The 26107-nt window shown below is 51.1% G+C and overlaps 1 protein-coding gene across 6 annotated transcripts in view; it reads left to right on the top strand.

Moving 5' to 3' along the window:
* scarb1 (scavenger receptor class B, member 1) overlaps positions 1-26107 on the top strand; it is a 505970-nt gene that overhangs the window by 178219 nt on the left and 301644 nt on the right. For all 6 annotated transcript variants that reach the window (XM_072509698.1, XM_072509951.1, XM_072509860.1 and 3 more), the window contains exon 10: positions 11047-11098. In XM_072509698.1, coding sequence (XP_072365799.1) covers positions 11047-11098 — 52 coding nt within the window. The remainder of the gene's footprint in view (positions 1-11046; positions 11099-26107) is intronic.

Raw genomic sequence — 26107 nt, forward strand, 5'->3', positions numbered from 1 at the left:
TTCTTGTTGTTGTTTCTGTCGTGCTTGTTGTTTCTGTTTTTGTTATGCTTCTTGTAGTTTTTGATGTTGCTGTCGTTGTTCTTGTTTCTGCAGCGCTTCTTGTTGTTGCTGTTGTTGCGTTGCATGTTTTCATAGAAATTACAGTGCAGAAGGAGGCCATTTGGCCCATCGAGTCTGCACCGACTCTTGGAAAGAGCGCCCTATCCAAGGTCCACACCTCCATACTATCCCCATAACACAATAGCCCCACCTAACACTAAGGGAAATTTTGGACACTAAGGGCAATTTATCCTGGCCAATCCACCTAACCCGCACATCTTTGGACTGTGGGAGGAAACCGGAGCACCCGGAGGAAACCCACGCAGACACGGGGAGAACGTGCAGACTCCGCACAGACAGTGACCCAAGCCGGGAATCGAACCTGGGACCCTGGAGCTGTGAAGCAATTGTGCTAACCACTGTGCTGCCGTGCTGCCCTTGATTGTTGTTTTCGTTGTTGCTGTTGTTGTTGTTGTTTCTGCTGTGCTTCTTGCGGTTTTTGTTGTTCCTGTTGCGCTCAATGAGTGTTCCGTGTGGATGATGTGAGTCATTGTCACAGTTATTGGTGACAGTGTCTTTTGTGGTCTCTGTTACATTGAGTGTTTCTTCTTGAGGATTGTGAGAATGATCTGATGTTGCATTGATGTTGGTGACATCAGTCGTTTGTGGTGGATTCGATTCCTCTTCTTTGCTTCCTTGGTACTCCTCTTCTCGAGTCATTTCTGGTTCACTTGAATCATCTGTGATCTCTTGGTTCTCCTCTTCTGGAGTCAAAATCTTCACAATTTCAATTGACGTGGTCTCTCTAGACTCATGAGTAGCCCTCCTCTGATTATTGAGTGCTTCTGTGCAGATGAGCTGAGATCTGTCAGTCTCGCTGTGATCCTGCACATCCGGTATGGGAATTGTGATTTCTTCTTCACTTGTCTCACACACAGTGGGTAGACATTCAGTGTCTTCTTGTTGGTTGAATGAGCTGGGTAGACTGTCATAGTCTTCTTCTGGTGGCTCAAATAAGCTGGGTAGACTGACAGGGCAGGTTTAGCACAGGGCTAAATCGCTGGCTTTGAAAGTAGACCAAGGCAAGCCAGCAGCACGGTTCAATTCCCGTACCAGCCTCCCCGAACAGGCGCCGGAATGTGGCGACTAGGGGTTTTCACAGTAACTTCGTTTGAAGCCTACTTGTGAAAATAAGCAATTTTCATTTCATTTCATTTCTTGTTGGTTAAATGAGCTGGGTTCTGGTGGCTCAAATAAGCTGTAGACTGTCATAGTCTTTTTGTTGTTCACTTGAGCTTGGTAGATTTTGATAGTCTTGATCATGCATGGCGTTCGCTATGGAGTTTTGCTTGCTTACATTTTTGAGTCTGTCACCGAGCTGTCTGTGGAGGCTTGCGTCACTCTCTCTGTAGAGTCTGTCATCGCTCTCTCTGTGGAGTCTGTCATCGCTCTCTTTGTGGAGTCGTGCAGTGTTCTCGCTGTAGAGTCGATCTGTGCTCTCGCAACGGAGTCGTTCTGTGCTCTTTGTGTGGCGTCGTCGTCTTCTTGGGTATTGCTGTCCTCCCATGTACCGACGATCTGCCATGGCATCATATAGAATTTACAGTGCAGAAGGAGGCCATTTGGCCCATCGAGTCTGCACCGGCTCTTGGAAAGAGCACCCTACCCAAGCCCAAACCTCCACCCTATCCCCGTTACCCAGTAACCCCACCCAACACTAAGGGCAATTTTGGACACTAAGGACAATTTAACATGGCCAACCCACCTAACCTGCACATCTTTGGACTGTGGGAGGAAACAGGAGCACCCGGAGGAAACCCACGCACACACGGGGAGGACGTGCAGACTCCACACAGACAGTGACCCAAGCCGGGAATCGAACCTGGGACCCTGGAGCTGTGAAGCAATTGTGCTAACCACTGTGCTACCGTGCTGCCCAATCGTGGTATTGGATTCATCTAGAACAAAAGAACAAAGAAAAGTACAGCACAGGAACAGACCCTTCGGCCCTCGAAGCCCGTGTCGACCATGCTGCCCGTCTAAACTAAAATCTTCTACACTTCCTGGGTCCGTATCCCTCTATTCCCATCCTATTCATGTATTTGTCAAGATGCCCCTTAAATGTCACTATCGTCCCTGCTTCCACCACCACCTCCGGTAGCGAGTTCCAGGCACCCACTACCCTCTGTGTAAAAAAACTTGCCTCGTACATCTACTCTAAACCTTGCCCCTCTCACCTTAAACCTATGCCCCCTAGTAATTGACCCCTCTACCCCGGGGAAAAGCCTCTGACTATCCACTCTGTCTATGCCCCTCATAAGTTTGTAGACTTCTATCAGGTCACCCCTCAAACTCCGTCGTTCCAGTAGGAACAAACCAAGTTTATTCAACCGCTCCTCATAGCTAATGCCCTCCATACCAGGCAACATCCTGGTAAATCTCTTCTGCACCCTCTCTAAAGCCTCCACATCCTTCTGGTAGTGTGGCGACCAGAATTGAACACTATACTCCAAGTGTGGCCTAACTAAGGTTCTATACAGCTGCAACATGACTTGCCAATACTTATACTCAATGCCCCGGCCAATGAAGGCAAGCATGCCGTATGCCTTCTTGACTACCTTCTCCACTTGTGTTGCCCCTTTCAGTGACCTGTGGAACTGTACACCGAGATCTCTCTGACGTTCAATACTCTTGAGGGTTCTACCATTCACTGTATATTCCCTACCTGCATTAGACCTTCCAAAATGCATTACCTCACATTTGTCCGAATTAAACTCCATCTGCCATCTCTCCGCCCAAGTCTCAAAACAATCTAAATCCTGCTGTATCCTCTGACAGTCCTCATCGCTATCCGCAATTCCACCAACCTTTGTGTCATCTGCAAACTTACTAATCAGACCAGTTACATTTTCCTCCAAATCATTTATTTATACTACAAACAGCAAAGGTCCCAGCACTGATCCCTGTGGAACACCACTGGTCACAGCCCTCCAATTAGAAAAGCATCCTTCCATTGCTACTCTCTGCCTTCTATGACCTAACCAGTTCTGTATCCACCTTGCCAGCTCACCCCTGATCCCGTGTGACTTCACCTTTTGTACTAGTCTACCATGAGGGACCTTGTCAAAGGCCTCACTGAAGTCCATATAGACAACATCCACTGCCCTACCTGCATCAATCATCTTTGTGACCTCCTCGAAAAACTCTACCAAGTTAGTGAGACACGACCTCCCCTTCACAAAACCGTGCTGCCTCTCACTAATACGTCCATTTGCTTCCAATGTGAGTAGATCCTGTCTCGAAGAATTCTCTCCAGTAATTTCCCTACCACTGACGTAAGGCTCACCGGCCTGTAGTTCCCTGGATTATCCTTGCTACCCTTCTTAAACAAAGGAACAACATTGGCTATTCAACCATGAGAAGAGTCATGTTGAGATTTTCAACCGTGTTGCTAATGCAATGATCATCAATTCCGAATAACTCATCCATGTCTGAGCAGTCGTCTTACATAGAACATAGAACAGTACGGCACAGAACAGGCCCTTCGGCCCTCGATGTTGTGCCGAGCATTGTGCGAAACCAAGATCAAGCTATCCCACTCCCTGTCATTCTGGTGTGCTCCATGTGCCTATCCAATAACCGCTTGAAAGTTCCTAAAGTGTCCGACTCCACTATCACAGCAGGCAGTCCATTCCACACCCTAACCACTCTCTGAGTAAAGAACCTACCTCGGACATCCCTCCTATATCTCCCATCCTGAATCTTGTAGTTATGCCCCCTTGTAACAGCTATTTTTGCGGCCAGCAAAGACACCCCCGCCAACGCTGCCCGGCCCGCACTGCCCTTTGTAAGGCCTGCGGGAACAAGGGCCACTTCGCAGCGGTGTGCCAGGCCCGCTCAGCGGCCGCGGTCGCCCCCACCCAACCCCGGTCACGGACAATGGGCGCCGCTATCCTCCTCTCCTCCCCAGGCAATGTGCGAGCAATGGGCGCCGCCATCTTCTCCCCGCACAACACGTGCGTTTCATGGGCGCCGCCATCTTGTCCACCCCGCAGCAATGGATACCAACGACGTTTCAGGACCCCAACTCAACTACCCGACTATCAACCACGGCTCGCATCCATGGCAATCGACCAGTCCCGACCACATACGCTGACCAACGCATCCACCAGCGTGAAAGTCAATGTCCATGTGACCTTTCTGCTTACTGGACTCCGGGAGCACCGAGAGCTTTTTGCATCCAAATACGGTAAGGCGCTGCTCCCTTAAGGTACACCCTACCAATCAAAGTATCTCCCTGGCCTCCGGATCCCATCACTTAGAGATCCGGGGGTATAGCACGGTCACGCTCACAGTCCAAGGCATAGAGTTCCACGACTTTCGCCTCTACGTCTTCCCTGACCTCTGCGCTGCACTTATCCTCGGCCTGGACTTCCAGTGCAACCTCCAGAGCCTGACCCTTAAATTCGGCGGACCCTTACCCCTCACTGTGTGCGGCCTCGTGACTCTAAAGGTCGATCCTCCTTCCCTCTTTGCCAATCTAACTCCAGATTGCAAACCCGTCGCTACCAGGAGCAGACGGTACAGCACCCAGGATAAGGCCTTCATCAGGTCCGAGATCCAGCGGTTGCTTCAGGAGGGAGTCATCGAGGCAGCAACAGCTCGTGGAGAGCTCAAGTGGTAGTGGTTAAGTCTGGGGAGAAAAATCGAATGGTCGTGGACTACAGCCAGACCATCAACAGGTACACGCAGCTTGACGCGTACCCCCTCCCACGCATATCTGACATGGTTAACCAGATTGCACAGTACCGGGTCTTCTCAACGGTGGACCTGAAATCTGCCTACCACCAGCTCCCCATCCATAAATCGGACCGGCCATACACCGCTTTTGAGGCAGACGGCCGGCTATATCACTTCCTTCGGGTCCCCTTCGGCGTCACCAATGGGGTTTCGGTCTTCCAAAGGGAGATGGACCGAATGGTCGACCGGTACGGCTTGCGGGCCACGTTTCCGTACCTAGACAATGTGACCATCTGCGGCCATGATCAGCAGGACCACAACGCCAACCTCGCTAAGTTTCTCCGCACCGCCACTCTCCTCAACCTCGCGTATAACAAGGAGAAGTGTGTGTTCCGTACAAACTGCTTAGCCATCCACGGCTACGTGGCCCAATCCCGACCGCATGTGCCCCCTCATGGAGCTCCCCTCCCCCATTGCCCCAAGGCCCTCAAACGCTGCCTGGGGTTTTTCCTCATATTACGCACAGTGGGTCCCAAACTATGCGGACAAGGCCCGCCCACTCATACAGTCCACTCCATTCCCCCTGACGGCCGAGGCCCAACAGGCTTTCGCCCGGATCAGAGCTGATATCGCCAAAGCTGGAATGCACGCTGTAGACGAAACACTTCCTTTCCAAGTAGAAAGTGACGCATCGGACGTCGCCCTTGCCGCCACCCTCAACCAGGCAGGCAGGCCCCTGGCATTCTTTTCCCGCACCGTCCATGCCTCTGAAATTCGGCACTCATCCGTCAAAAAGGAGGCCCAAGCTATCGTTGAAGCTGTGCGGCATTGGAGGCATTACCTGGCCGGCAGGAGATTCACTCTCCTCACTGACCAACGGTCGGTTGCCTTCATGTTCAATAACACACAGCGGGGCAAGATCAAAAATGATAAAATCTTGCGGTGGAGAATCGAGCTCTCCACCTATAACTCCGAGATTAAGTATCGCCCCGGTAAGCTCAACGAGCCCCCAGACGCCCTATCCCGAGGTACATGTGCCAGCGCACAGGTAGACCGACTCCGGACCCTGCACAACAGCCTTTGTCACCCAGGGGTCACTCGGTTGTACCACTTCATTAAGGCACAAAATTTGCCCTACTCAGTCGAGGACGTAAGGACGATCACCAAGGACTGCCAGGTCTGTGCGGAGTGCAAACCGCACTTCTACCGGCCGGACCGTGCGCGCTTGGTGAAGGCCTCCCGCCCCTTTGAACGCCTCAGCGTGGATTTCAAAGGCCCCCTCCCTCCTCCGATCGACACACATATTTCCTCAGTGTGATCGATGAATATTCCCGTTTTCCCTTCGCCATCCCATACCCCGACATGACGTCTGCCACCGTCATTAAAGCCCTTAATTCTATCTTCACTCTGTTCGGCTTCCCCGCCTACATCCACAGTGACAGGGGATCCTCATTCATGAGTGATGAGCTACGTCAGTTCCTGCTCAGCAGGGGTATCACCTCCAGCAGAACGACCAGCTACAACCCCCGGGGAAACGGACAGGTAGAAAGGGAGAATGGGACGGTATGGAGGGCCGTCCAGCTGGCCCTGCGGTCCAGAAATCTCCCAGCCTCCCGCTGGCAAGAGGTCCTCCCTGATGCACTTCATTCCATTCTCTCATTACTTTGCACTGCCACTGACAGTACACCACATTGCCTTCCCCAGGAAGTCCATATCCGGGGTGTCGCTCCCGACCTGGCTCACAGCTCCGAGAACCGTGCTTCTCCGTAAACATGTGCGGCTCCACAAGGCGGACCCGTTGGTGGAAAGGGTGCACCTGCTCCACGCAAACCCACAGTGCGCCTACGTGGCATTCCCCGACGGGCGCCAGGATACTGTCTCCTTCAGGGACCTGGCACCAGCAGGTTCCACCCTCGTCGCCCCCGGCGCCACCCTCCCCTCCCCTGCCACCCCCATCACCCCCCATAGGACTGTCCGTCCTCCCCCTGCCCACCCCCGTTGATGAAGAGGATTTCGGCACGCTCCCGGAGTCAACTTCGACCACGACAGCACCAACATCGCCGGCTCCACTTCGTCGATCCCAGAGGACGATCAAGGCGCCGGACCGGCTGAACCTCTGACCGGCCCACCGGGTGACCAGAGACATTTTTTTTTTACTGCTCTGTAAATATTAAAGATTGCGAATTGTATATAGTTATCCACCAACCCCGCCGGACTCAATTTTAACAGGGGGTGAATGTGGTAAACCACTGTGTTCCTATATTCAGGGTTGTACGGTAGAACCTGCACTCCAGGGTCACCTGGGCCCCTGCATGCTGGCTCCGCCCAGGAGCCGGGTTCTAAATATGCGTGGCCTCCAGCTCGCAGCCATTTCGCCAGCTGCTGTGGGAGGCCACACATCTGATACTAATAAAGCCTCAGTTTGGATTCAACTTCGTCTCCAGTCAAATTGATCATGCCTCAGTGGTCTCACCAGGGTCATGTATAGTTGCAGCAAAACCCCGCAGCTCTTAAACTCATGCCCCCTGTTAATAAACACTAACACACTATAGGCCTTCTTCCCGGCTCTATCCACTTGAATGGCAACCTTCAGCGATCTATGGACATGAACCCCAAGATCTCTCTGTTCCTCCACATTCCTCAGAACCCTGCCGTTGACCCTGTAATCCGCATTCAAATTTTTTCTACCAAAATGAATCACCTCGCACTTATCAGGGTTAAACTCCATCTGCCATTTTTCGGCCCAGCTCTGCATCCTATCAATGTCTCTTTGCAGCCTACAACAGCCCTCCACCTCATCCACTACTCCACCAATCTTGGTGTCATCAGCAAATCTACTGACCCACCCTTCAGCCCCCTCCTCCAAGTCATTGATAACAATCACAAATAGCAGAGGACCCAGCACTGATCCCTGTGGTACACCGCTGGTAACTGGTCTCCAGTCTGAAAATGTTCCATCCACCACCACCCTCTGTCTTCTATGTGATAGCCAGTTACTTATCCAATTGGCCAAATTTCCCTCTATCCCACACCTCCTTACTTTCTTCATGAGCCGACCTTGGGGAACCTTATCAAACACCTTACTAAAATCCATGTAGACGACATCAACTGCTCTACCTTCATCTACACACTTAGTTACCTCCTCAAAGAATTCAATCAAATTTGTGAGGCAAGACTTACCCTTCATGAATCCGTGTTGACTATCCCGGATTAAGCTGCATCTTTCCAAATGGTCATAAATCCTATCCTTCAGGACCTTTTCCATTATCTTCCTGACCACCAAAGTAAGACTAACTGGCCTATAATTACCAGGGTCATTCCTATTCCCTTTCTTGAACAGAGGAACAACATTCGCCATTCTCCAGTCCTCTGGCACTATCCCAGTGGACAGTGAGGACCCAAAGATCAAAGCCAAAGGCTCTGCAATCTCATCCGTTGCCTCCCAAAGAATCCTTTGGTATTTCCCATCTGGCCCAGGGGACTTGTCGACCCTCAGGTTTTTCAAAATTGCTAATACATTCTTCCTCAGAACATCTACTTCCTCCAGCCTACCCACCTGAATCACACTCACATCCTCAAAAACATGGCCCCTCTCCTTTGTGAACATTGAAGAAAAGTATTCATTCAACACCTCTCCTATTTCTTCTGACTCCATGCACAAGTTCCCACTACTGTCCTTGGCCGGCCCTACCCTCACCCTGGTCATTCTTTTATTTCTCACATAAGAGTAAAAAGCCTTGGGGTTTTCCTTCATCCTACCCGCCAAGGACTTCTCATGCCCCCTCCTAGCTCTCCTAAGCCCTTTTTTCAGCTCATTCCTTGCTACCTTGTAACGCTCAAGCGACCCAACTGAACCTTGTTTTCTCATCCTTACATACGCTTCCTTTTTCCTCTTGACAAGACATTCAACCTCTTTTGTGAACCATGGTTCCCTCACACGGCCATTTCCTCCCTGCCTGACAGGGACATGCCTATCAAGGACATAGAACATAGAACATAGAAAATACAGCACAGAACAGGCCCTTCGGCCCACGATGTTGTGCCGAACCTTTGTCCTAGATTAATCATAGATTATTTCATAGAATTTACAGTGCAGAAGGAGGCCATTCGGCCCATCGAGTCTGCACCGGCTCTTGGAAAGAGCACCCTACCGAAGCCCACACCTCCACCCTATCCCCATAACCCCTTAACCCAGTAACCACACCCAACACTAAGGGCAATTTTGGACACTAAGGACAATTTAACATGGCCAATCCACCTAACCTGCATGCAGTATTTGTTCCTTGAATAAGCTCCACTTTTCATTTGTGCCTTTCCCTGACAGTTTCTGTTCCCATCTTATGCTCCCTAATTCTTGCCTAATCGCATCATAATTACCCCTCCCCCAGTTATAAACCTTGCCCTGCTGTCTTCAATGAACAAATCATCTTCTTGGGTTTCGGATTTGTCATTGTGCTCTTCACTTTGGGTGGTGCAGACTGCTTGTTCCAGGGTGTTGTGAAAGTTATTTTCAACTGTTGGTGGAAGTTCGGGCATTGTTCTGTCTTTTGAGGTAAGAAAATTGGGTTTTGCAGCTTTAAATTTCTTTTTGTTCATTTTCGTGCATTTCCCTTTTAAGTGGGCGTGGTCCAGGTCCTCTGACATCATGACGCTCGTGACGTCATGCGTAGGAATCGAATGCACATGCGTAATTGAGTTTCCTTTACTGTGCGCTCTTTGCGCAACTGTGCATGCGCGGCTTCTCGAGTGTAGTTTGCCATTTTCCTTCTTTTTGAGAAGTGCGTGTGTGCGTCCTGGCCGGAACGCCCTCGCTCGAGGTGGCTGCCAATCAAAACGTGCATCGAGTGAGATCCTGCTCCGCCTTGTGGTGAGTGTTCGCGCCATTTTTACTGATTTTGTTTCCTAGATACTGATTCTGTGTTTGTAAAGACTCACAGTATTGATTTTGTTTTTGTTCATAAGCCAGGCATTTTTGTATAGCGATTTCTAGTTAGATACTTATTTTGTGAAAGTTCTTTCCTCAAATTTTTATCAGATAGTCCAGAAATTTCTTGATTCATTATCACAGTGTCTCTGAATTCAGCATAATCACAGCCTTGTGGTATTAACTTGAGATTTGTAACAAAATCAGTGATGGGCCCTCCGTTTCTCTGGCATTTATGACAAAATCTTGCAGCCTCTCACCAGACTGACTCTTACAGTGTTCATCAATTTTTTGGAGTATTACTTCCAATTTGGTGTTGTCTTAACCTTCTAAGTAATTCAAGCAATTATAGATTTCTCTAGCTTCATGCCCTTCTATTGAGAGCAGTAGTGCTATTTTTGTTGCATCAGAGACCGTGCTTAAATCATTAGCTGCGATAAATATTTGTAATATCTGTTCAAATCTTTTCCAGTCATAACTTAAATTACCGGTTGTTTCCAGCTGCCCTAGGGGTCCAATGAGTCCCATAGTAGTCGTCAAGGTTCCATTTGTTGCGAAGTCTTCCACAGTCTTCTCTTTTTATTCTCTTTTTGTCTAATCTAATCTAACTAGTTCTGTTAAAGCCACTCACCTGGTACCATATTTTGTTACCTGTGTGGTAACATGTGCTACTCAATCCTTGGTTAGTGATGAGGTATTCCGAATCCCGATGAAGAAGATTCGAACTCGTCCAGTAGTAAGAAAAGGTTTATTGAGTAACTACAACAATATTTACATGTGTTCTTTACTTTAACTTTGATACTAGTGATAAGGTTAACAAGATCTAATTACGGTAACTATACGCAACTCCATTAGCCATCTGAACTAGTCTGCTATTGCCCTGGTCACAGTGCACCCGAGAGAGAGAGCCTCAGTGTGGTTGCCTTTTATACCCCTGTTGGTCCGCCCCTCTAGTGATCATGTGATGCTACTGATTACACATTAACCCCTTGTGTACATGCACATATAGAGATCACTACACCTTGGGCTACAGGTGAAATTCCTAATCAGTCTCAAGTTGAAGAACACCCTCCTCAGCAAATCAGTGCCCCTATTCGGTGCCAGACAGCTCCCTAAATCTCCACCCGTGATCACTGCAGGATGGGCAAAGCCACTTAAACAAGCAGAGGAATTGCATCCAGATCATTACTGCTTGCTGTTTTACACTTGGGTATGAAGGACTCGGTCATCCTGTGCCATTTCCTGAACAGTTTCCTGGCTGTTGATGTCAGGATGGTGTTTGGCATTGCAAGAGGTGCAGGCAGTTTTGTATTAATTGTGTTTTTTGTCATTTGTATTTAAAGGGAAACTGGAAATATCCAACCTGTGCTGCTGCCATTGCTTTGGTTCGATGAGGTGAGTCATAAAACCTTTGCTTTAAACATTCACTCAAGGAAAAGCATTTCTCTCTGTTGTTTGTAAAGTTCTGGGGGTTCTGGGCGGGGGGGGGGGGGGGGGGGGGGATTCTGCACAATCTTTCACTTTGAAACCACTCACAACAATTACTTCACTTCTTCATGGGGTAACCCTCTGTACTGATCCTCACAAAGGTCAACAGCATAGAAACGGCCCTTCGGCCCAGCCTGTCTGTGCTAGGCAAAAAGTACCACCAAATTTATTCTAATCCCATTTCCCAGCACTTGGCCGATGGCCGTGACTGCCCTGGGATCACAAGCGCACAGCTAAATACTTCTTAAATATTTTGGGGTCTCTGCCACCACCATTCAGGCAGTGATTTACAGACTCCTACCACCAGTCCTTCCTCACATCCCCTCTAAACCTCCTCCCCCTCACCTTAAATCTCTGCCCCCTGGTCGGTGATCCCTCCACCAAGGGGAAACGTTTCTTCCTGTCTACTCTATCTGTGCCCCTCATAATTTTATACATCTCAATCCTGTCCCCCTCAGTCTCCTCTGCTCCAAGGAAAACAACCCCAGACTATCCAATCTCTCTTCATAACTAACACTCTCCAGCCCGGGCAACATCCTGGTAAATCTCCTCTGCGCCCTTTCCAGTGGCTATCACATCCCTCCTATAAGGATCCCTCCACAAAAGCAAAGGGGGTAGGAGGGCCAATCCATGGCTTACAAAGGAAATTAGAAATAGTATCCGATACAAGGAAGAAGCATCCAGATTGGCCAAGAAAAATAATAGGTCTGGGGATTAGGAGCAGTTTAGAATTCAGCAAAGAAGGACAAAGAGATTGATTAAGAAGGGGAAAGTACAGTACGAAAGGAAGCTTACAGGGAACATAAAGACTGACACTAAGAGTTTCTACAGATATGTGAAGAGAAAGAGATTGATGAAGAGAAATGTCCCCTACAGACAGAAACAAGGGAATGCATAATAAGGGACAAAGAAAGGGCTGAGCAATTGAATACATACTTTGGTTCTGTCTTCACAAAAGGACACAAATCAGATACCAGAAATGTTGGAGAATGAAAGGTTTAGTGAGAGGGAAGAACTGAGGGAAATCAACATTAGTAGAGAAATGGTGCTGGGAAAACTGATGGGATTGAACATAGAACATTCCAGCGCAGTACAGGCCCTTCGGCCCTCGATGTTGCGCCGACCTGTGAAACCACTCTAAAGCCCATCTACACTATTCCCTTATCGTCCATATTGTCGTGTTGGGTGTTCCGCTATACAGATGAACCAACACGGTTGTAGATGGTACAACTCTGTTTTATTATTCTTGATCACAACATCTGTAAACGTATGACTGTGGTTCGTAATTTACCCGTTAACCTGTGGACCCAGCCCGAACACTCTCTTAGAGAGGCACTCAGCACATGGTGTATGTCTGAGTGGCACGCTGGGAGCTCTGTGCCCTGAGCTGTCTCCTGCTGGAATGAGCAGGAACTGTGGTGTTCCCCGTTTTATAGTGCGTGTGCTCTCACTGGTGATTGGCTGTGATGTTGTGTGTGTGTTGATTGGTCCGTTGATCTGCCCATCAGTGTGTGTGTGTGTTTGCACCATGATGTTTATCTGAATATCATGACATCCCCCCTTTTTACAAGAATATGTACCTATGTGGTAATGAATATTGGTGTGTACTGAGTGCAGCTGCATATGTGTGTGCAATATCTACAACATGTACATGAGGCTAAACTATATACATAGGAAGGTGTCAGGTGCAACAGAGCAACGAGGTTGTACCATAAACAAAACAAGTGCAATCATCAAACATCGAAAGCGAACTCCTGTAACTACAAAAAGAGAAACACATTAACATTGTGGCATAACGCTTTAGTGAGTCCAATGTGCAAACAGGCTCATAAGTCCAGCCTAGTAGGTGGGCGCGAATTTGGGTTGACCGCTTCAAGGGTGGGTTAGGATCCACCGGCTGAGGAATGGGCCTGGCCACAGGCGACAGAGGAATGGGCATGGTGGCAGGAAGCTCCACGAAGTTGACATCAGGGACAACAGGAGGGCGTGGCACCGGTGTATGATCACGTAGCGAGCGCGGAAGCAGGCGAAGAGCCCGGCGATTGCGCCGGCGAATGGAGCCATCAGGCATGCGAACCAGGAACGAGCGGGGAGCCACGCGGCGGAGAACCTCGGCGGTTGCCGACCAGCCACCCTCCGGTAGGTGTATGCGGACATTGTCTCCAGGCGCCAGGGCAGGAAGATCAGTTGCCCGAGTGTCATGTGCCACCTTCTGCTGAGCACGCTGCTGTCGCATCCTTTGCAGTACTGGAGCATGGCCGGGTTTAGGAACGTGAATGGACGGCACAGTGGTCCTGAGGGTGCAACCCATCAACAGCTGGGCTGGTGAGAGGCCAGTGGACAGTGTGGCCGAGTGATAGGCCAGCAGGGCTAAACAGAAGTCAGATCCGGCATCAGCAGACTTGCAGAGGAGCCGCTTGACGATATGGACGCCCTTTTCCGCCTTCCCATTGGACTGGGGATGCAGAGGGCTGGACATCACGTGTGTGAAGCCATACGAAGCGGCAAAAGAAGACCATTCTTGGCTCGCAAAACAGGGTCCATTGTCTGACATTGTCAGTAAGCGGAATGCCGTGGCGAGCGAAGGTTTCCTTGCATGCCCTGATGACAGCGGACAATGTCAAATCATGCAGGCGTATGACCTCCGGATAATTTGAAAAATAGTCAATCAGAATGATGTAGTCCCTGCCGAGCGCATGAAAAAGGTCCACACCCACCTTCGCCCAGGGGGACGTTGCCAACTCATGGGGCTGATGCGTCTCAGGGGGTTGCGCCGGCTGAAACCTTTGGCAGGTGGGGCAGTTGAGCACCATGTTGGCGATGTTGTCGCTGATGCCCGGCCAGTACGCAGCTTCTCGGGCCCTCCGTCTGCACTTCTCAACCCCGAGATGGCCTTCGTGCAGTTGTTCGAGGACAAGCCGGTGCATGCTGTGTGGGATCACAATCCGGTCTAACTTTAGGAGGACACCATCAATGACGGCCAAGTCGTCCCGGACATTGTAGAATTGTGGGCACTGCCCCTTGAGCCACCCTTCCGTCAGATGGCGCATCACACGTTGTAGAAGGGGGTCAGCCGCAGTCTCACGGCGAATGTGGGCCAGACTTGAATCGTCAGCTGGCAGATTGGCCGATGTGAAGGCCACATGCGCTTCGACCTGACAGACGAACCCCTCCGAATCGGGCGGTGTGCTCACTGCTCTGGACAGAGCATCCGCGATGATGAGGTCCTTTCCCGGGGTGTAGACAAGTTGGAAGTCGTACCTCCGGAGCTTGAGCAGAATGCGCTGGAGGCGAGGGGTCATCTCATTCAGGTCCTTTTGTATGATGCTGACCAGGGGGCGATGGTCGGTTTCCACGGTAAACTGGGGGAGACCATACACGTATTCGTGGAACTTATCTATGCCGGTTAACAAACCCAGGCACTCCTTCTCGATCTGCGCATAGCGCTGTTCTGTGGGGGTCATGGCCCGCAAGGCATAGGCGACCGGGGCCCATGATGCAGTGTCGTCCCGTTGCAGGAGTACCGCCCCAATGCCGGACTGGCTGGCATCAGTCGAGATCTTTGTATCTCGAGAAGTGTCGAAGAACGCCAATACCGGGGCTGTGGTGAGCTTAATCTTGAGCTCCTCCCATTCCTTCTAGTGTGCGGGCAGCCACTGGAATTCCGTTGTCTTCTTGACCAGGTGGCGAAGAGCCGTTGTGTGCGAGGCCAGGTTGGGAATAAACTTCCCCAGGAAGTTGACCATCCCGAGAAAGCGTAGCACTGCCTTCTTGTCTGCTGGCTGCGGCATGGCTGCAATAGCTGTCACTTTGTCGGCATCCGGCCGCACCCCTGACCGGGATATGTGGTCCCCCAGAAACTTTAGCTCGGTTTGAACGAAAGAACACTTGGCTCGGTTGAGGCGCAGGCCGTGTTCTCGTGTCCGTGCAAAGCTACGCTGGAGACGACAGATGTGCTCCTGTGGTGTGGTGGACCAGATGATGACGTCATCAACATAGACGTGCACTCCTTCGATGCCCTCCATCATCTGCTCCATGATGCGATGAAGCACCTTGGATGCCGAGATGATGCCAAACGGCATCCTATTGTAGCAGTACCTGCCAAAGGGAGTGTTGAAAGTGCACAGCTTCCTGCTGGACTGATCCAGCTGAATCTGCCAAAAACCCTTTGAGGCATCAAGCTTGGTAAAAATTTTAGCCCGGGCCATTTCGCTCGTGATCTCTTCCCGTTTGGGTATGGGGTAGTGTTCCCTCATGATGCTGTTGTTCAGGTCTTTCGGGTCGATGCAGATCCGGAGCTCGCCAGAGGGCTTTTTTACGCACACCACGGAGCTGACCCATGGCGTGGGCTCCGTGACCCGGGATAGCACTCCTTGGTCCTTGTGGTAGTATGCATTAGGGGTCATGTGGGACTGTGAAGCCGTGATGTCATTGGCTGACAGATCCCGGGTCCTGGTTGGCTGTTGACCTCTAGCTCCGCCCTGAAGGCGGAGTATAAGAACCAGGAGTTCTCCCCCGCAGGCCAGTCTGTTACTGAACTGCGGGGAACAAGTCACGCTTAATAAAGCCTCATCGACTTCATCTCTATTCGTCTCTCGTGAGTCTTTGTGCGCTACAATTTATTAAGCGTGCTTAAAGGACTATGGAGCTCAGGATCGTCCCGGAATGCCTGAGGATCAGCCCCCACGCAGTGAACTCAGCAGCAGTTTTTAAACACTGGCAGACTTGTTTCGAGGCCTACCTCTGAACGGCCCCCGGCCGGATCAAGAAGACCAGAAACTGCAGGTCCTGCACTCGAGGGTAAGCCTGGAAATTTTCCCTCTCATAGAAGACGCAGAGGATTTCCAGACGGCGTTCGCAGCACTAAAGAGCATCTATATTCACCCAGTGAACCAGGTTTACGTGCGCTACCAACTCGCAACAAGACGGCAAAGTCCCGGAGAATCGCTAGACGAATTCTACGCCGCGCTGCTAATTTTGGGACGGGCCTGCAGCTGCCCGCCAGTAAACACGGCTGAACACACGGACATGTTAATTCGCGATGCGTTTGTGGCAGGTATGAACTCTCCCCAAATCCGCCAAAGACTTTTAGAAAAAGAGTCACTAGGACTCTCAGAGGCACGGGCCCTTGCAGCCTCCCTAGATGTGGCCGCGCGAAACGCCCGCGCCTACGGCCCCGACCGCGCGGCAGCCCCTTGGGCTCCGTGGACCCCCGTCGCAACAAACCCCCCCCACCCCACAGGCTTGCGCGGTTCAGACGCCAAGTCGTCCCGGGGGAGCCCGCTGCTATTCTGCGGCCAGGCGAAACACCCCCGGCAGCGCCGCCCGGCCCGCGCAGCGATCTGTAAGAGCTGCGGGAAAAAGGGCCATTTCGTGGCAGTGTGCCGGTCCCGGGAGGTCGCCGCTGTCCCCGGAGAAGAAGGAGTTCTGCGCGCTTCTAACGCTCCCCAACCCCCCCCCCCCCCCCCCCCCCCCAGCGCCCCATGTACGACCCGCAGGCGCAGCCCTTTTGTGTCCCGGCCACCGCTGTCCCCGGAGAACAAGGAGTCCTGCGCGTTTCTAACGCTCCCCAACCCCCCCAGCGCCCCATGTGCGACCCGCAGGTGCCGCCATTTTGGGTCCTGGCCACCACGAGGGGAGGAGGGGCGCCGCCATCTTGGGACCCCCCAGCCCTGTGCGACGCATGGGGGCAGCCATTTTGTCCACCCCCGCCGCCATCTTGTGACCCCCCAGCCATGTGCGATGCATGGGGGTGGCCATTTTGTTCACCCCCGCCGCCATCTTGTGACCCCCCCAGCCATGTGCGATGCATGGGGGCAGCCATTTTGTTCACCCCCGCCGCCATCTTGGACGGCAACATCGACGGCTCCACGGGGTCCGAAGAAGATGCTGAAGCACTACGACCACGTCTGGCCTCAATGACGCTGGACCAAGCACGGCCCCGGACGCTCCAGACGACGACAACAACGGTGCTGATCAACGGGCACGAGACACCATGCCTGGTCGACTCCGGGAGCACAGAAAGCTTCATCCACCCCGACACGGTAAGACGCTGTTTTTTGACCATCCGTCCCAGTGCGCAAAAGATTTCCCTAGCTGCAGGATCCCACTCCGTACAGATCAAAGGCTTCTGCATAGTGACCCTAATGGTGCAAGGGAGGGAGTTCAAAAACTACAAACTACACGTCCTTCCCCAACTCTGCGCCCCCACATTACTGGGATTAGACTTCCAGTGCAATCTACAGAGCCTTACGTTCAGATTCGGCAGCCCAATACCCCCACTCACTGTCTGCGGCCTCGCAACCCTCAAGGTTGAGCCCCCATCCTTGTTTGCAAACCTCACCCCGGATTGCAAACCCGTCGCCACTAGGAGCAGACGGTACAGCGCCCAGGACCGGACATTCATTCGGTCCGAAGTCCAGCGGCTACTGAAGGAAGGCGTAATCCAGACCAGCAATAGTCCCTGGAGAGCACAGGTGGCAGTAGTAAAGACAGGGGAGAAGCAAAGGATGGTCATAGACTATAGCCAGACCTAAACAGGTACACACAACTAGACGCGTACCCTCCCCCCCGCATATCCGACATGGTCAATCGGATTGCCCAGTATAAGGTCTTCTCCACCGTGGACCTCAAGTCCGCCTACCATCAGCTCCCCATCCGCCCAAGTGACCGCAAGTACACAGCCTTCGAGGCAGACGGGCGATTATACCACTTCCTAAGGGTCCCATTTGGCGTCACAAACGGGGTCTCGGTCTTCCAACGAGAGATGGACCGAATGGTTGATCAACACGGGTTGCAGGCCACGTTCCCGTATCTCGACAATGTAACCATCTGCGGCCACGATCAGCAGGACCACGACGCCAACCTCCAAAAATTTCTCTAGACCGCTAAAGCCTTGAACCTCACGTTTTTAGCACAAACCGGCGAGCCATCTTGGGATATGTAGTGCGCAATGGGATAATAGGCCCCGACCCCGAACGTATGCGCCCCCTCATGGAATTTCCCCTCCCTCACTGCTCAAAAGCCCTGAAACGCTGCCTGGGGTTCTTTTCATATTACGCCCAGTGGGTCCCCCAGTACGCAGACAAGGCCCGCCCCCTAATACAGACCACGACCTTCCCTCTGTCGACAGAGGCTCGCCAGGCCTTCAGCCGCATCAAAGCGGATATCGCAAAGGCCACGATGCGCGCCATTGACGAGTCCCTCCCCTTCCAGGTCGAGAGCGACGCCTCCGATGTAGCTCTAGCGGCCACCCTTAACCAAGCGGGCAGACCCGTGGCCTTTTTCTCCCGAACCCTCCACGCCTCAGAAATCCGCCACTCCTCAGTGGAAAAGGAAGCCCAAGCCATAGTGGAAGCTGTGCAACATTGGAGGCATTACCTGGCCGGCAGGAGATTCACTCTCCTCACTGACCAACGGTCAGTAGCTTTCATGTTCGATAATGCACAGCGGGGCAAAATTAAAAATGACAAGATCTTAAGGTGGAGGATCGAACTCTCCACCTTCAACTATGAGATCTTGTACCGTCCCGGAAAGCTGAACGAGCCGTCCGATGCCCTATCCCGCGGCACATGTGCCAACGCACAAATTAACCGCCTACAAACCCTCCACGAGGACCTCTGCCACCCGGGGGTCACTCGGTTCTACCATTTTATAAAGTCCCGCAACCTCCCCTACTCCGTGGAGGAGGTCCGTACAGTTACAAGGAACTGCCACATCTGCGCAGAGTGCAAACCGCATTTTTTCAGGCCGGATAGTGCGCACCTGATCAAGGCCTCCCGTCCCTTTGAACGCCTCAGTCTGGATTTCAAAGGGCCCCTCCCCTCCACCGACCGCAACACATACTTCCTCAATGTGGTGGACGAGTACTCCCGTTTCCCCTTCGCCATCCCCTGCCCTGACATGACAGCGGCCACAGTCATTAAAGCCCTTAACACCATATTCACACTGTTCGGTTGCCCCGCATACGTCCATAGCGACAGGGGGTCCTCCTTCATGAGTGACGAGCTGCGCCAGTTCCTGCTCAGCAAGGGTATAGCCTCGAGCAGGACGACCAGCTACAACCCCCGGGGGAACGGGCAAGTAGAGAGGGAGAACGGCACGGTCTGGAAGACTGTCCTATTGGCCCTACGGTCCAGGGATCTCCCAGTTTCACGGTGGCAGGAGGTCCTCCCGGACGCCCTCCACTCCATCCGGTCGCGACTGTGTACCACTACTAACCAAACGCCTCATGAGCGCCTCCTTGTCTTCCCCAGAAAGTCCTCCTCTGGAACGTCGCTGCCGACCTGGCTGGCGGCCCCAGGACCCATCTTGCTCCGGAAACATGTGCGGGCGCACAAGTCGGACCCGTTGGTCGAGAGGGTTCACCTCCTCCACGCGAACCCGCAGTACGCCTACGTGGAGTACCCCGACGGCCGACAGGACACGGTCTCCCTGCGAGATCTGGCGCCCGCCGGCAACACGCACACCCCCCCGATGCCAATCACCCCCTCCCTGCCACCGGCGCACCCCGCGACAGCCCCCTTCCCGGGAGGATCGGTCCTCCTCCCAGGTCCGACCAGAAGTGAAGCTGAAGCAGAAACCGTAAAGCTCCCAGAGGCGACAACAGTTGAACAAGCACCACCACCACCGGGGCTGAGGCGATCGACAAGGACGACTAGACCGCCCGACCGACTTGTGGCATCGGTGTAACACTAGAATGTTGTGGACTTTAACGAGAATTTTTTTCCCTTTTTTCCCCTCTTACAAATACTGTAAATAGTTCAAAACAAAAAAAACCCTGTACATACTGTGATGACATGCAAAAGTTTTTCCTCCCAGGACCAGCCTTGTAAACCTCTACCACCATGCGAAGCACCACCCCGCCGGGTTCATTTTTAACAAGGGGTGAATGTGGTAGTATGCATTAGGGGTCATGTGGGACTGTGAAGCCGTGATGTCATTGGCTGACAGATCCCGAGTCCTGGTTGGCTGTTGACCTCTAGCTCCGCCCTGAAGGCGGAGTATAAGAGCCAGGAGTTCTCCCCCGCAGGCCAGTCTGTTATGAACTGCGGGGAACAAGTCACGCTTAATAAAGCCTCATCGACTTCATCTCTATTCGTCTCTCGTGAGTCTTTGTGCGCTACAGTCCTGGAGATCCTGCAGCTGCTGCTTGAGGCGGTCTTTGAGTGGTGCTGGGACTCTACAAGGTGCGTGAATGACCGGGGTGGCGTCCGGTTTGAGCCCTATTCTGTAGGTATAGGGCAGTGTGCCCATGCCCTCGAAAGCCTCCTGGTTGTGGGCGAGCAGCGAGTGGAGCTGTGCCCTAAATTCTGCATCCGGGAAGTCTGATGTGCCTTCTGGAGACAGAGCGTGTACCCGCTGAACGAGGTGGAGAACCTTGCATGGCTGTGCGCCTAGCAGGGAGTCCTGTTGACCAGTGTGGCTGTGTATGCATTGTGTGTGACCTCGAGCTGGCAGGATCCCATGGCTGGGATAATGTTTCCGTTGTAATCGACCATCTGACAGCGGGATGGCCGAATCGGTGGTTTGACCTTCAAGGTGTGGAAAGCTGACCTTGCAATTAGGTTGGCGGAGGCACCAGTGTCTATAAGACCATAAGAACTAGGAGCAGGAGTCGGCCATCTGGCCCCTCGAGCCTGCTCCGCCATTCAATGAGATCATGGCTGATCTTTGTGGACTCAGCTCCACTTTCCGGCCCGAACACCATAACCCTTAATCCCTTTATTCTTCAAAAAACTATCTATCTTTATCTTAAAAACATTTAATGAAGGAGCCTCAACTGCTTCACTGGGCAAGGAATTCCATAGATTCACAACCCTTTGGGTGAAGAAGTTCCTCCTAAACTCGGTCCTAAATCTACTTCCCCTTATTTTGAGGCTATGCCCCCTAGTTCTGCTTTCACCCACCAGTGGAAACAACCTGCCCGCATCTATCCTATCTATTCCCTTCATAATCTTATATGTTTTTATAAGATCCCCCCTCATCCTTCTAAATTCCAACGAGTACATAGAACATAGAACAATACAGCGCAGTACAGGCCCTTCGGCCCACGATGTTGCACCGAAACAAAAGCCATCTAACCTACACTATGCCATTATCATCCATATGTTTAACCAATAAACTTTTAAATGCCCTCAATGTTGGCGAGTTCACTACTGTAGCAGGTAGGGCATTCCACGGCATCACTACTCTTTGCGTAAAGAACCTACCTCTGACCTCTGTCCTATATCTATTACCCCTCAGTTTAAAGTTATGTCCCCTCGTGCCAGCCATATCCATCCGCGGGAGAAGGCTCTCACTGTCCACCCTATCTAACCCCCTGATCATTTTGTATGCTTCCAGTCTACTCAAGTTCCAGTACAGTTCCAGTCTACTCAACCTCTCCTCATAATCCAACCCCTTCAGCTCTGGGATTAACCTAGTGAATCTCCTCTGCACACCCTCCAGTGCAAGTACGTCCTTTCTCAAGTAAGGAGACCAAAACTGAACACAATACTCCAGGTGTGGCCTCACTAACACCTTATACAATTGCAGCATAACCTCCCTAGTCTTAAACTCCATCCCTCTAGCAATGAAGGACAAAATTCCATTTGCCTTCTTAATCACCTGTTGCACCTGAAAACCAACTTTCTGCGACTCATGCACTAGCACACCCAGGTCTCTCTGCACAGCAGCATGTTTTAATATTTTATAATTTAAATAATAATCCCTTTTGCCGTTATTCTTACCAAAATGGATAACCTCACATTTGTCAACATTGTATTCCATCTGCCAGACCCTAGCCCATTCACTTAGCCTATCCAAATCCCTCTGCAGACTTCCAGTATCCTCTGCACTTTTTGCTTTACCACTTATCTTAGTGTCGTCTGCAAACTTGGACACATTGCCCTTGGTCCCCAACTCCAAATCATCTATGTAAATTGTGAACAGTTGTGGGCCCAACACTGATCCCTGAGGGACACCACTAGCTACTGATTGCCAACCAGAGAAACACCCATTAATCCCCACTCTTTGCTTTCTATTAATTAACCAATCCTCTATCCATGCTCCTACTTTCCCCTTAATGCCATGCATCTTTATCTTATGCAACAACCTTTTGTGTGGCACCTTGTCAAAGGCTTTCTGGAAATCCAGATATACCACATCCATTGGCTCCCCGTTATCTACCGCACTGGTAATGTCCTCAAAAAATTCCACTAAATTAGTTAGGCACGACCTGCCCTTTATGAACCCATGCTGCGTCTGTCCAATGGGACAATTTCCATCCAGATGCCTCGCTATTTCTTCCTTGATGATAGATTCCAGCATCTTCCCTACGACCGAAGTTAAGCTCACTGGCCTATAATTACCCACTTTCTGCCTACCTCCTTTTTTAAACAGTGGTGTCACGTTTGCTAATTTCCAATCCGCCGGGACCACCCCAGAGTCTAGTGAATTTTGGTAAATTATCACTAGTGCATTTGCAATTTCCCTAGCCATCTCTTTTAGCACTCTGGGATGCATTCCATCAGGGCCAGGAGACTTGTCTACCTTTAGCCCCATTAGCTTGCCCATCACTACCTCCTTGGTGATAACAATCCTCTCAAGGTCCTCACCTGTCATAGCCTCATTTCCATCAGTCACTGGCATGTTATTTGCGTCTTCCACTGTGAAGACCGACCCAAAAAACCTGTTCAGTTCCTCAGCCATTTCCTCATCTCCCATTATTAAATCTCCCCGCTCATCCTCTAAAGGACCAATATTTACCTTAGCCACTCTTTTTTGTTTGATGTATTTGTAGAAACTTTTACTATCTGTTTTTATATTCTGAGCAAGTTTACTCTCATAATCTATCTTACTCTTCTTTATAGCTTTTTTAGTAGCTTTCTGTTGCCCCCTAAAGATTTCCCAGTCCTCTAGTCTCCCACTAAACTTTGCCACTTTGTATGCTTTTTCCTTCAATTTGATACTCTCCCTTATTTCCTTAGATATCCACGGTCGATTGTCCCTCTTTTTACCGTCCTTCCTTTTTGTTGGTATAAACCTTTGCTGGGCACTGTGAAAAATCACTTGGAAGGTTCTCCACTGTTCCTCAACTGTTTCACCATAAAGTCTTTGCTCCCAGTCTACCTTAGCTAGTTCTTCTCTCATCCCATTGTAATCTCCTTTGTTGAAGCACAAAACACTAGTGCTTGATTTTACCTTCTCACCCTCCATCTGTATTTTAAATTCCACCATCTTGTGATCGCTCCTTCCGAGAGGATCCCTAACTATGAGATCCTGAATCAATCCTGTCTCATTACACAGGACCAGATCTAGGACCGCTTGTTCCCTCGTAGGTTCCATTACATACTGTTCTAGGAAACTATTGCGGATACATTCTATAAACTCCTCCTCAAGGCTGCCTTGACCGACCTGGTTAAACCAATCAACATGTAGATTAAAATCCCCATGATAACTGCTGTACCATTTCTACATGCATCTGTTATTTCTTTGTTTCTGCCCCACCATAATGTTACTATTTGGTGGCCTATAGATTACTCCTATCAGTGACTTTTTCGCCTTACTATTCCTGATTTCCACCCAAATGGATTCAACCTTATCCTCCATAGTACCGATGTCATCCCTTACTGTTGCCCGGATGTCATCCTTAAATAACAGAGCTACACCACCTCCCTTACCATCCACTCTGTCCTTCCTAAAAGTTTGATACCCTCGGATATTTGACTCCCAGTCGTGACCATCCTTTAACCATGTTTCAGTAATGGCCACTAAAACATAGTCATTCACGATGATTTGCGCCATCAACTCATTTACCTTATTCCAAATACTACGAGCATTCAGGTAAAGTACACTTATGTTGGCTTTTTTACCTCTGTTCTGAATCTTAACACCTCGATCAGTAACCTCTCCTAAGTTATATTTCCTCTTAACCTTTCTCCTAATTTTCCTTGTCGTTGAACCCATATCTTCCTGTAACAACCTGCCGCGTCGCTTACCATTAATGTTTTCACTTCCCGTTTTATTCCTTTTAGTATTCCTGGTCCTATTCACTGAGCTCCCCTCAGTCACTGTACCTTGTACTGTCGCCCTTTTTGATTTTTGACTGTGGCTTCTCTGCCTTACACTTTCCCCCTTACTGTCTTTTGTTTCTGTCCCTGCTTTACTACCTTCCAACTTCCTGCATCGGTTCCCATCCCCCTGCCACATTAGTTTAAACTCTCCCGTTTAAATTCTAAACGGAATGTGATTGATGATCGGTTGGCCGTTAGGGTGGCACACCATTCATCACCCGGATTAACGCTGTTCACTGGCATCGGCTGGTGGGTCCTACTTGGGGACATCCGATTCCTGTCAATTACCGCAACGCGGAAGGCTTCCCGGTCGTCGGTATCACCGGTCTGTACGTCGTCAGGGTATGACTCGGTGTGTGGAGGCTGAATGGTCCGCACGTCCCTGCGAGGCTGGCGGAATTGGGGAGCATTGGCAGGTTGAGCTGCTCGACAGCAGGCAGTGTAGTGGCCCATCTTACCACAGCGGAGGCATTGTCGATTCTTTGCTGGACATTGCCGCTTTAAATATGCAGATCCACAGTTGCCGCACGTCGTGACGTCATGGCATTCGTTGCACCACCGCACGTGCGCAGTTCGGTCCTGCGTAGAGCGCGCCTGCGCGTCATGTCCCTCTGCGTCGACGTCTCTTTTGGCGCGTACAAGCGCGGGAGGCCGTGGAAAGCGCGCAAATGGCCGCCCTCGTCCGGGCCGCGGGCCGGGAGGAACTCGATCGACTGGACCCGCTGAGCCTCGTAGGATCCCTGCCGCGCCGATTCGGCCACCTGGAATTGGGAGTACCGGCTGGTCGCGTTTTCATGGAGGACGCAGGCTTCGATGGTGGTGGCTAGGGTGAGGCTCTTAATTTTGAGGAGCTGCTGGCGTAGGGTGCCCGAGGTGACCCTAAAAACTATCTGGTCCCGAATCATGGAATCGGAGGTGGCCTCCTAGCCGCAGGACTGCGCGAGGATACGGAGGTGTGTCAGGAAAGGTTGAAAAGGCTCACCCTTACCCTGCAGGCGCTGCTGGAAGAGGGACCTCTCGAAGCTCTCATTCACCTCCACGCTGAAGTGTTGCTCAAGTTTTAGAAGGAACGTCTTATACTTCGTCTTGTCCTCGCCTTCCGTGAACACCAGGGAGTTGTAGATGTGGATGGCGTGTTGCCCCGCCGTGGAGAGGAGGAGGGCGATTTTCCTGGTGTCCGATGCATCCTCCCTGTCTGTGGCTTCTAGGAAGAGCTGGAAGCGCTGTTTAAACAGCTTCCAGCTGACGCCGAGGTTTCCAGCGATTTGGAGCGGCTGCGGCGGACTGATGGTGTCCATGGCGCAGGATGGCGGATCCCTGAAGATGCGATGTCTCAGTTGCTGGGTACCAAACCTGGTACTATGTCGTGTTGGGTGTTCCGCTATACAGACGAACCAACACGGTTGTAGATGGTACAACTCCGTTTTATTACTCTTGATAACAGCATCTGTAAACTCCTGGCTGTGGTTCGTACTTCACCAGCTAACCTGTGGACCTCGCCCTAACACTATCTTAGAAAGGCACTCAGTACATGGTTTTTGTCTGAGTGGCACTCTGTGAGCTCTGTGCCCTGAGCTGTCTCCTGTTGGAATGAGCGGGAACTGTGGTGTTCCCCGTTTTATAGTGCGCGTGCTCTCACTGGTGATTGACTGTGATGTTGCGTGTGTGTTGATTGGTCCGTTGATCTGTCCATCGGTGTGTATGTGTGTTTGCACCATGATGTGTTTATCTGAATGTCATGACACATATGTCTATCCAATGACCATTTGAATGCCCTTAGTGTTAGCGAGTCCACTACTGTTGCAGGCAGGGCATTCCACGCCATTACTACTCGCTGAGTAAAGAACCTACCTCTGATATC

The sequence above is a fragment of the Scyliorhinus torazame genome, chromosome 1 (assembly GCF_047496885.1).
Source record: "Scyliorhinus torazame isolate Kashiwa2021f chromosome 1, sScyTor2.1, whole genome shotgun sequence".
Classification (NCBI taxonomy): Eukaryota; Metazoa; Chordata; class Chondrichthyes; order Carcharhiniformes; family Scyliorhinidae; genus Scyliorhinus; species Scyliorhinus torazame.